Source organism: Lipotes vexillifer, unplaced genomic scaffold, assembly GCF_000442215.2.
Source record: "Lipotes vexillifer unplaced genomic scaffold, Lipotes_vexillifer_v1.1 scaffold1549, whole genome shotgun sequence".
Classification (NCBI taxonomy): Eukaryota; Metazoa; Chordata; class Mammalia; order Artiodactyla; family Lipotidae; genus Lipotes; species Lipotes vexillifer.
Genome location: NW_006771034.1, coordinates 1754228 through 1766483, shown reverse-complemented (window position 1 = coordinate 1766483; position 12256 = coordinate 1754228). Strand labels below are relative to the sequence as shown.

Below are 12256 nucleotides of genomic sequence, written 5' to 3'. Positions count from 1 at the left end.
GGTGCCGTCCAAGAGGATGCTCTTTCCCTGGAATTTGAATTTTGAATCATGGGCTACAAGGACTGACAGTGATTGGCGCTGATTCATCCTGGCCAAGGTGCTCTGAAGACAACACTCATTAGTTCCTGCCTCCCAGATCCCTGGAGCTGCTCTGGTCCCTGAACTCTCCGAGGCCTGCTGCTTCAGATTTTCCTTCGTATCTGTGAGCTATCTCATATCCTTATGATAAATGTGTCTTTCTCTCTCTCTCTTTTTTTTAAACTTTAAGTTAGCCAAAAGTAGTTTCTGTTGCTTTTACCCAAAGATCCCTACCAATAGAGCTGTTATGATTGGAACTGACCACACTTAATCATTCTAGTTCTTACATTGATTCTGATGTGTTTTTTTCTTCTTTTTAAAAACAAAAACAAAAACCAGCCAGAGACCGCTGCTGCTTTGAAGCGTACACTAGAAACCCTGATGGACAGAGGGGCTGTGGTGAGGAACTTGGAGAACCTGGGCGAGCGTGCTCTTCCTTATAGGATCTCCGCCCACAGTCAGCAGCACGCCAGGGGAGGGTAAGTCCTTCGTGAGTCACTGGACACGTGCCTTTGGTGGGCTCCATAAGGAGCGCTGTGTAATTCATCTCAGGAGTTATTAGATGCTCATAGTCAGATCCCCACTGCGCCAGGTGGCGTGCAGGTATGTGCCCCAGCAATGTTGTGTTGCAGATGGGATGCATTTATGCTGACCCACAGTAAGCTAATCAGAGCTCCCAAAGAGGTCATGCCAGCAGTAACACATTTATAAGCTTTTGATTGTGGGACTCTTTTCTTGTCAACTTAAGCACTGTTTTCCCCTGGCATTTCTTTAACTTCCGCCTTTAAAACACCTCATTGAGCAATGTGTTGTCCACCTACTCAGTGCATCCTTTGTAAATATGAAGGTTGCAGATAACAAGCAAAATGTACTTCTTATTACTAATGTGTATAACCAGAGCCTAAAATCCCCAATAGGAAAATGGTTTTACCTGGTCCAGCCAATTTTAATCACAATTTTCTGTAATGGGACTTTTTTCTCACATAGTATATAGCGAATTCCTCAAACATGTCAAGGATTTGATTTTATAGTGATACCTATCCTTGTAGAAATTCTTCAAGGTCAGTTTGTTGGGTTGGTTTGCCGCTTCTCTAAACTCATGCCCAAGGTTTCTGGTTTGGAGGAAGAATCTTATTTTGTTGGGTTTCCTAGAAGTAGGTGATAGAGAAACGGGAATCAGTTTTTAGTGGAGCAGGGAAAGTCCAGGACTAGAAGACTTGATTCTCCTTCTGGGGCTCCCAACTGTGTGGCCTAGACCAAGTCACTTGGCTTCCTTGGATACTGAACTCAGGTGGTCGTTCTCCCATCCACTTTGTCACAGTGGTCAAATGAAATAACCTCTGAAGATGTGCTCTGTGTACAGTACTGGGTGTTGTATGATGCTGCTTTTAGTCATGTGGGGCGAGCAGCCTTGTGCAGGTTTGCTACATGTGATGGGCCCAAGTAAAGTCACGCCTCACGCCAGGCTTTCTTACTGCTTGTAAACCTTCTGCCGAGATGTGGCACAGACTGCACGTTTCTTTTGATTGCTTCACCTTGTTTTGTGCTAGCGTTCAGCTTCTTGAGAGCACCTCTGAAGAGTGTGCCTGAGGTGTTGCTAGGCAACCTGAAATGCTCGGTGGCTTATTCCTCTCCACAATCATAACAACAGTAAGCGATGGAGACTGTGTGTATAACATTTTTTTAAAACTTAAACCAAACAAAGGGGTTTGGTTTTAATAGCAAGGCTATGAATCCTTTTGCCTTTTTTTTTTTTTTTTTAAGAGAAGCATATAAAATTTGGCCAAGAGTTATTAGCCAGGTTCTGTGATGGAAGGCACTGAACAGGGAGAGAAGTCAGTTTCCTCCTTATGTGCTTTCAGGGATGTACAGTAGGAATGCTTTCTTCTGCCCCCTTTCCAAGTAGAGGATTTGGCCTTGTTGAGGGCTAGCGTGACCAGCATCCTGGAATTTGCATTTCTCACAGTGCGTGGGTAGCCCTGCTGCTGCTACTGTGAGGACCACGCTTTGAGAACTGCCGCATTAATTCATCTAGTTTTCAGGCCTCTGTGTGCAGTGCTGGGGTAGTGTGGTACTCTTTCTCCTTTATGGATAGAATAAACTCAGATCTGGGAAGAGCTCACCTGGAATCAAGCCAGAGCTGCTGACAACACCAGACCTACATTCCAGATTCCTGACAAGGTGCCGGTGCCCCACCAAGGTCTCTGTTGCCATCACTTAGTTCATTTATAGTTAACGATTTTACTTCTGGGTGGTTTTTCTGTTTGTTTGGTTTTTTACTTTGACTCCTCAGAGAAGGAGAAGCACCATCCTTAAAATATACCATACTGTGTCTATTATACATCAACATAAAAAGGTGGTGCCTAGCCCCAGTGTGGGAGGTTCATGTTTTAAGTTTGCTTTTCTGAGGATAAATCAGTATCTGGTATTTATTTGCTTGAGGTAGTGTTTTCCAAAGTGTGGTCTCTGAAATGCTAGTGATACAGATATGCTCCACCAAAAATGGAGGGTGTGTGTGATCAGATGTGGGAAGCCTTAAAAAAAAAAAAAAAGTAAAAAAAAGTGACTTTCCTGGCAGTCCACTGTTAAGACTCTGAGCTTCTGCTGCAGGGGGCGTGGGTTTGATACCTGGTCGGGGAACTAAGATCCCACATGCAGCGCGGCCAAAAAAAAAAAAAAAGATGTGGGAAGCCTTGCATGATCTAATCCTGGAAATTCACAGCACACCTTAGCGTATAAATGGTGAGAAGCCCTTCCATAAGATGCCCTAGTTTGTCAATTTTACTTGACCATGTTACTTTGTTTTTGTAACACTCACTAATGTTCTTCACAGTGGCTTTTGGTAAATGAGACGAGGGGCTAGTGTAGTTGGGAGTTCCCTGGTTTGGAGATTTAAAATTGAGTGGCATGTCAGATGGCTGCACTGTGGAGCTTAAGTTTAGTCTGATATTCCCTTAGCTGCAGCCAGTCCTCCCGTAGTCACTAACTCCAGTGACGTTTGTAGTAGGCATTTTGTTCACTTGTCAAGTTCTTTTTGTGCACTGACATAGCCTCAGAAGGCATTACATGCATGTACGAAGGAGACTATGTGCCAGGGTGTGTTAGGTGCTGGGAAGGTTCACTTTTATGAAGTGGTTGAGAAGAAACAGGGTGGACTTTTGTGTTATGTATTTATTAGCATTCAGAAGTTTTTGCCTCTTTTCAAACAGCCCTGGAGGCCATGAAACGTATCTGTAATTTTGGTGGGGCACTGGTTTGACTCCTGAGGTTGATATGTTGAGAGCCAGTTTTTTAGCTGGCTAACGAGTGAGCCCTAGATGCCCTCCATGAATCCACATTGCATTGTGGTCCTGTTGGTTTTAGGTGTTTGTTGCTTTCACATTTTGTGGGAAGAAATGGTATATCCTAGTGGTATTCCTAGGTCTCAGGATGGTTCTTAGGATCCTTGTGGTTCTTGATCTCAAGGAGTTTTCACTTGAATCAAAGACATGCCTGCATGTGGCTAACCTAGGCACCAGCCAAGGGGCTGTAAGCGCAGGGGCCCAGCACAGAATGGTCCCTCTGACCGAGGCTGACAGCCAGGCGTCTCTCTTGCAGTTACTTCCATCATGTTGAGTGATTGCCTCCCATCTCACCTCCTTCCCCCAGATCCATACCCCTGCTACACACATGCCAAGTAGGCCTGCCCGAAAGGAGAATGGACTGAGAGAGTGCTTAGGTAGGAGAGATAGTGCTACTTAGGGTTATTTGGGAAGCTTTCCAAAAGGAGGGGGTGGTACCTTGAAAGTGGTACCTGGTGTTTATTATTATTATCAAGTCCATTACCAGTTTATGCCAAAAAAAATCATCATTATATTCCAAATATTAACGTAGTCAGGCCTGACTTTGGGGACAGGTTACATTCCAGGAATTTGTAAGTTTATTGTTTATAACTGGGAACCTGTTTTCCCATTGGAACAACTTGATGGTTAAGTTCCCAGGCTGATCCACAGAAACTTACTTAAACTCATAATCTCTGAGGGTCAGTAGAATTGGATCAGTCATTTATGTCCCCTAGGGACAGGGAAGAGTTGACCGGATGCCCTCTTGCTGTTTGGGCCAGGTTGGGATGGTTGGGAAGTTTGCGTCTTCGGACTGTTTTTCTGGATGGAGGCTTCTGGCCTCACTCACCACCCATTTCACGAGGCAGTGTCTGGAAACCACTGGAGCATGATTAGGAGCTGGGGTAGAGTCGGGGGATGGTCTTAGAGGGGCTGGGATTTATTCTCAGCTCTGGATTTGCTTTGGTCTCCTGGGGGCCCCCCCAGATTATCTTTCCTTTGTGCTTTCACGTGCTCACCTTCGTACCCTCATCAACCCTCTGGGAAAGGCAAGGTTGTTGTGGAAAATTCTTTCTGTATTCCTTGGTGTCTAAAAGGGGACAGTGTTACACAGGCAGAAGGGAGTATGTGCTCATTTAGACCCTTGCTCAGAAGGGGCAGGTTTTTACTGAATCATAGTATCAGTCACCCTCTGCCAGAACTGCCTCAGCATCTTCCTCCAGGGCTGCACAGACTGGTTTAAGGCTCTCTTTCCACTAGATGGGGCTGGACTGAGACTAAGAGGGATTTCTGGTGCAGGAGAGGGAACCTTAGAAGAAACCATAGTCTATATTGCAGCGATGGGCTTGTGCCTGTTTGTAAAAGGATGCCCCAGATTGCTTTGACTGTTTTTACCACCTCTGCTTTCACTGCAGTGCGATTGGGCTGACTTCAGAATGTGTGTGTATGAGAACTCTTAAGTAGTGAAGGAGGTTTTTCTTGCCTGTTTTGTCCCTCCTTTGTCTGTTCTCATGTGTTTAAAATGTGAATAGGTGCTTATAGCAAAGATCTGCGGGCCTACATATAAGATGCCGTTCTGTTTACGGGTAAGCAGAATGATAAAAATAACTGGTTCTATGGTGAATCAGTGGAATTTTACTGCCTTGCTCTCCAAATGTGTCTGCAGCTAACTCCAAGAGTGCTGGCACCCTCTCTAGAGGAGATTGATTCTCCTCTGTAGTTTTCCCGTTAGCTAACGTTTCTATGTTCTTGTGCTTTCCTGCCAGCATTAAGTCCAGGCCAGCATCCTGACCCCATTCTTGTGTGTAGGTGCTTCACGATGGGCTTTCAGGGCAGGGCTGCTGTGGCCTTGGAGGTTTCTTTTTAGTGGCAGTGTCCCAAGATTTGTAAGAATTCTGCAGCAGGTTTGGTGGTTTTTAAAATGTATGAGACTCAACAGATTTTAAAAAAGGAATGGGGCTTTTCCACGCAGAGGCTGTCTTGGTTTTAAGGAGAATAATTCACTGCTTCAGTGAAGCCTGAATCCAGCAAGGTTTAACCGATACAGTCTAGGAACTGGCATTCAAACGGATCTGTTTCCTATGTTCCAAAAGGCTTGAAGAGGCTTCCTGGCTGCAAATCCCTCTCCTCTCCCTCCCCCACCCCACTCACGGGGAGCCACTGAGCGCTTCAGTGGAAATTTCCACTCATCTGCGAGGGGGAGGGCGAGGCTGTGAGTGAGTGTGTGACTGAGAGAGACAGACAAAGAAAACTCACATTCAAGCAGGCACTTTCTATGGACAACTTGTAACTGTAGGGTGAAGACGGAAGTGAAATAAAAACCAAATACAACCTTTAGCGTTTAGGCGCGTTGCAAGAAGTCACTCGGGTGGGTGAGGGCTGGCAGGCGGCAGAGCCTTGTGTCAGGAGGCCACTGAGTGGTTTGCTGGTCTTGTTGCCTAGAGAGGAGGGCAGAAAGGACGCTGAGGGCTGCTGGCTCCCTCGAGAAGCTGAGCTGGGGATGGAGTATGCTTGGTGGCACTGGGCTCAGTCTGTCCTGGGCAAGCCCTTTATCTGGGTCTCCTCAGATCTCTGTGGGGTTTCAGTCATGTAGTGGAGAGTTTTGTAGTGCGTGTCTTAAGAAATATAGAAAGGGTTAACTGTCACCTTCAAGACCACGTGGGCAGTTCTGCCTACGAGATGGTTCCCTGTTCCTCCAACTTTTGAACATGGGACTCTGATGAGAAATGCACTAGTGTTAAGCCTTTTTTTGTCCTTTCTCTCCTTGCCGGTATCCATCATTTCCTTGCTTCTACTTCTGCAGTGTTGGTGCCACCTAAAATCCAAGTGCTTTTCTATAGAAAAGAGAGAAGCTGATGTCTACCTTGCGGATGAAGTGATTCTATAATGAGGACCACATGTGGGACAATACACCTTGAAATGTCAACACCACTGGGTTTTGTGTTGAAGGCGAGAGCAGTGCTACCCTGGCTACCTGGTGTGCAGAACTATTTCACTGGTGCTACTGAACGTGTGGTTGGAGGTGCTGGGAATGTAGACTGTAATTAGATTTGAGATTGCTAAACTGGATTTTTCCAAAATGATTGGTTCATATATTGATTTAATCACTGATTAGAGTAAATGTGGAGAATGGAAAACTGGCTATTTGGAGAACTTGATTTTTTTTTTTTCCTTATTGGAATGTCAGCTTTTGGGCATGTCCAGGCAGTTGTAATTATAGTTATAATTGTAAACTACCTTGAGTGAGGAGCTTATCCCCTGAATGGAGGTACGAGTCTACATGTTAGACGTGTTACGACATTTGGTCTTGTGTTTTGATTCTGTGTAGCTAGGTTAGGGGAAGAAGCAGACATTGTTATCTCATTGTGGGATAAAGGTGGAGCAGATTCCTCTGGAGATACCGAGCCCCTCTTTTGGCCCCCTTCCTTTGAACAGCAGCTCATATGAATTTCAGAATGGCTTCTCCATGGCAGGTTTCAGTGGGATGTAGGGAGTTCTGAGGTCGTTTTGTCAACCTAATTCCTATTTTTACAGGTCTCTTATGGACCTGTGCTGTCATGGGAAAGGGATCCTTGCAGGCATCAGAAGCTGCCCAGACCTACAACTCTAAGTAGGCTGTTTCTGGGCTTCACTTCTCATTGTCATTCCTTAGGTCACCTGTGGTTAGAAAACCCCACTAATATGTATAAAATAGGTAACTAACAAGAAGCTGCTGTATAAACAAATAAATAAATTGAAATTCAAAAATTCAAAAAAGAAAAGAAAAACCCAGTAGCTAGGAGTCAGGTGTCCATGACCGCCGCGTCATTTCCACAGTCTCCTGCGGGACTGGGAGACGTGTGCAGGTCTTGGAAGCCTGGGTTTCTGCTAGCACTGTGGCCCTTGTGACTTCCCTCCCCAGCTGGACTCAGTGTTCCAGGGGGTCAAGGTCATGTGTACCTCATCTTTTTGGTCTCCTGAGGTTTGCCCAGAGTAGATGTTCATTGACTGGTTAAGTTTGTCCAAGATAAATTAGTGAGAAGAAGAATATATCCTGGCAGTAACCAAGAATTGGTCCATGCATCGCTGTGTGGGAAAGCCTTAAAGGACTATTGACCTGTGTGCTTGGGCCACTAAGGCAGATGGAGATTGTCCTGGACTCCTGCTTGTTTCCCTCACAGTGGGGAGGGACAGCTTCGTTCCCTGGGAGGGAGATGTGGAGGTAAGAGGTTAGCTATTTTAAAAAATTAATTTATTTTATTTATTTTATTTTTGGCTGCGTTGGATCTTTGTTGCTGCGCCTGAGCTTTTCTCTAGTTGCAGCGAGCAGGGGCTACTCTTTGTTGCGGTGCGCGGGCTTCTCATTGCGGTGGCTTCTCTTGTTGTGGAGCACAGGCTCTAGGCTTGCGGGCTTCAGTAGTTGTGGCACACGGGCTCAGTAGTTGTGGCTCGCGGGCTCTAGAGCGCAGGCTCAGTAGTTGTGGGCTTAGTTGCTCAGCGGCATGTGGGATCTTCCTGCACCAGGGCTCAAACCCGTGTCCCCTGCATTGGCAGGTGGATTCTTAACCACTGCGCCACCAGGGAAGTCCAAGATGTTAGCTTTCAACTGTGAGTGTAAGGTTAGCTTTCAACTCTGAATACAGTAAGATCTGCCCATCTCTGAGCCACTCCTAGCCCCTTCTCTGTCTTGGTGGTGTTTCATTTTTGTGGAAATTTCCACAGTGCAATAAGGAGCATGGGAGTAGAAGCAGTCTTGCCCACATGCGCCCCAGGCGTAGATCAACAGTGTGATAAGCATGAAGTGACTGTCACAGCTGTGGCTGTGGGCACTAACCCATTTGCATCTTGGCCAGTGCTTTTGTTTGGGTTTGGTTGCTGGATGAGTGTCCTGACCGGTAGCGAGAAGGCAGAATAGCTAAAAGAAGGTAAAGGCTGGAGGGGTTTTGGTAGTAACAGAGCCTCCTGAAGCCAAGCTTAGGGTTCCTAGACCTTTTTCTAGTGCTTTTCTTTATCCTTGAGAAACCTTCAGAATGCCAGTTGCTGGCTAGCAAGAGATGTAGTTGACAGAGTGGGAGCTGAGGGGTCTGGAGTCTGGATCCTGCCTCTCCCTTTGTGACCTGGTGCAGATCAGTTCCCTTGAAAGCAGCGGAAGGGGTTGGACTGCGTCGTCTTCACGGTCCTATCCCCATTCACTGGGGTTCTGTAACCCAGTGATCCCAAAGTTCTCTGTGGCTTCTTATGTCCTGGAGTCAAAAGACATACTCTTAGAATCCTGGCTGAGGCCACTTAGTAACTGAGTGACCTTGAACTAATGACTTAATCATTATAAAATTCAAAGGAGATAATGTGTAGGAAACCACTTTGAACAGTGCTAGTTGTTGCTGGGGGGAAGGCTGCTGGGCCCACACCAGCGCCCAGCACCACTTCCTCTTGCACTTCCTGAGTTGCCACATGGAGTGGAGCTTCCACTTCCTCCTCCTCTCCCTCAGGAACTGTTTAAAAGAAAGTTCTATCTGAGACACTTGCCTTTACATTTCTGAAATAATATCTGGCCTCTAGTTTCCATCCTTGGGTATTCTTTTTACCCTTATCACAAAATGGTATCCAAAAAAGCTTTGGGTTATTTCTTAGCATTATTTGGTGAATGCCAGTGTATGGCGGATACTGCTCAGGAAGACTGCACGAGAATTGATTTGTGGGCAGATGAGTTGCTTCGTAAACACACTCTCTCTTAGAAACATGTTTAGACTCAGAGGCTAGCCCACAAAAATACCTCTGTGGTGTAGAAGAATGGAAAATGGAAGAAGGCAATGCTTGCTGAACCCCAGATATGGTATCTGAGTAACTTGAATACTTGACCGTAAAGAGGGGCAGGCTTAACTCACTAGAGCAAGAGACACCTGTGTACTCTCTGGGGGGGGCGGGGGGCGGGAATGTGGAGCATTTACAGGGCTGGCAGTGGTAACTGTGCCCAGAGCATGTCAGGCCCTCGCTAAGCATTTCCCTCCATAGGTTACCCTGTGTAATAGATGGCATTTCACAGTGCACTACCTCTGGCTATCAGGGCTTTAAGTGGAGTAAAGCAAAAGAGGAAGACTCTTCTAGGGAAACTAGACGAAAAGCAAGGAAAGAGGAAGGAGCTCAGAGAGGACGTGTATGTGTTTAAAGAAAAACTGCTGCTATAGAACGAAGTATTGTGGGATGTTAACAGACAGAGGGTGAGGTCATAACTTGTCCATGGTAGCTAGGCAAGACATTTTGATGTATACTGGATGAAAGAACAAATGGATAAAAAAAGGGAAGAGAGATGCTGGAGGCCATGTTGAATGAGAGCGTTCCCAGCCCTGGCCACCAGGCGGCCATAATTATTGGGGGTTGGAGGAGTGGGGAAAGTGCTGGGAGTTGGCGAGGAGAAGGTAATTTAAGGTCGATTACACTTTTTTTATTTTTTAACATCTTTATTGGAGTATAATTGCTTTAAAATGGTGTGTTAGTTTCTGCTTTACAACAAAGTGAATCAGCTGTACGCATACATATATCCCCATATCCCCTCCCTCTTGCGCCTCCCTCCCACCCTCCCCATCCCACCCCTCCAGGTGGTCGCAAAGCACCGAGCTGATCTCCCTGTGCTATGCGGCTGCTTCCCGCTAGCTATCTGTTGTACATTTGGTAGTGTATATATGTCCATGCCACTCTCTCACTTTGTCACAGCTTACCCTTCCCCCTTCCCATATCCTCAAGTCCATGCTCTAGTAGGTCTGTGTCTTTATTCCCGTCTTACCCCTAGGTACTTCATACACTTATTTCTTAGGCTCTAATTCAGAGCCTTACTCAAGGTAAGTAATCAATAATTAACCATTGAACAAATGAGCAGTTCTTAAGTTGGGTGATTGCAACCGTAGTGCCTACTTTGTGGAGTAGAAATAAACAAGTAGAATTAAACCTTGGAAGATTTGGCCAGGTTGGTGTGTAATTTTCAGAGTAAGCCCAAATGGTGGTCTCATCGTTGAGCACATGTGCAAGTCAGTGATCAAGAAGTTTGCCAGGTCGTGGAGGAATTGACATTTTTATTTCATTTCTTTGTTGTTTTTCTTTTGCGGTACGCGGGCCTCTCACTGTTGTGGCCTCTCCCGTTGCAGAGCACAGGCTCTGGACGTGCAGGCTCAGCGGCCATGGCTCACGGGCCCAGCCGCTCCGCAGCATGTGGGATCCTCCCGGACCGGGGCACAAACCCCTGTCCCCTGCATTGGCAGGCGGACTCCCAACCACTGCGCCACCAGGGAAGCCCTTTATTTCATTTCTTGAAAAACCCTCGGCGTCTTCATCAGCTGTAGTTACTCCTCATCACCACCACTCTATATTGAGTCATTCACCAAGTCCTGCTCATTCAACTTCTACATACCATTTTAAAATCAACAGCTTTGTAGAGGTATAAATGACACATAATAAACTGCACATTTATGTAAACCCATGAAATCACCACAATCAAGATGATAAATTGGTCACCCCTAAAGTTTCCTCCTGCCTCTTATGATCCTTCCTTCCACTTATCTGCCATCTGATCTCCTTTCTTTCACTATAGATTAGCTTATATTTTCTAAAATCTTATTTAGATAGAATCAGACAGTATGTACTCTTTTTTACTCTAGTTTCTTTTACTCAGCGAAATTATTATGAGATTCATCAGTGGTATGTATTAATAGTTTATTCCTTTTTATTGCTGAGTAGTATGCCATTTTATGGATATGCTACCGTTTGCTTATCAGTTTACATGTTAATGGATATTTGTGTTATTTCCAGTTTCGGGTTGTTACAAGTAAAGCTGCTGTGAACATCGATGTAGAAGTTGTTCTGTGGGCATGTGCTTTAATTTTCTTGGGTAAACCTAGGAGTGGAATGGCTTGATCTAATGGCAGCTGTATGTTTAACTTTTTAAGACACTGCCACACTGGGTTCCAAAGTTGGTTGTATTGTTGTGCGTTCCCACTAGCAGTGTACGGGAGTGTCAGTTCCTCTACACGCTCGCCACACTTGGTCATTTCTTAGCCATTCTAGTAGGTAACTCTTGGTGGTTTTAGTTTGCATTTCTCTAACGACTAGTGGTATTAAGCGTCTTTTCATATGCTTCTTCACCATTGTATATCTTCAGTGAAATGCCTTTTCAAATTTTATGTCCATTTTAAAAAATTGTTTTTGTAATTAAACTTTGAGCGTTTTTAATATTCTAGAAATAAGTCCTTTATCTGAGTTTGCAAGTCCCACTGCATGGCTTGTCTTCTTATTATCTTAAGAGTATCTTTCAAAGAGCAGTTTTGAATTTTGATGAAGTCTAAAATATCAAATTTTTCTTTTATGGATTGTGCTTTTGGTGTCATGTCTAAGGAATCTTTGCTTAACCCAAGGTCACAAGGATTTAATCCTGTGTCTTCTTCTAGTTTTCTAGCTTTGTGTTTTATGTTTAGATTCGGGTTCTAGTTTGAGTTAATTTTTGTATATGGTACAAGCCTGGATCAAAGAGCTCATTTTTTTGCCTATGAATATCAAATTGTTCCAGCACCTTTTGTTGAAAGGACTATCCTTTCTTTACTGAATTGCCTTTGCATCTTTGTCACAAATCAGTTGTGCATTTGGATCTATTTCTGAACTCCCTATTCTATTGATCTATTTGTTTATCTTTATATAAATGCCATACTGTCTTGATTACCATAGCTTTACAGTAAGTCTTGAAATCAGGTAGTGTTAGTCCTTCAACTTCATTCTTTATCAAAGTTGTTTTGCTGTTCTTGGTCTTTTGAATTTCCATATGAACTTAAGAATCAGTTGTCAATTTCTAACAAAAAAGCCTTAGGATTTTGACTGGGATTCTTTTTTTTTTTTTT

The 12256-nt window shown here is 44.7% G+C and overlaps 1 protein-coding gene across 1 annotated transcript in view; it reads left to right on the top strand.

The window, feature by feature from the left end:
• Positions 1 to 12256, top strand: part of MRPS6 (mitochondrial ribosomal protein S6) — a 65727-nt gene that overhangs the window by 49326 nt on the left and 4145 nt on the right. Inside the window, exon 2 of the mRNA XM_007446490.1 lies at positions 418 to 557. Within this exon, the coding sequence (XP_007446552.1) occupies positions 418 to 557 (140 nt within the window). The remainder of the gene's footprint in view (positions 1 to 417; positions 558 to 12256) is intronic.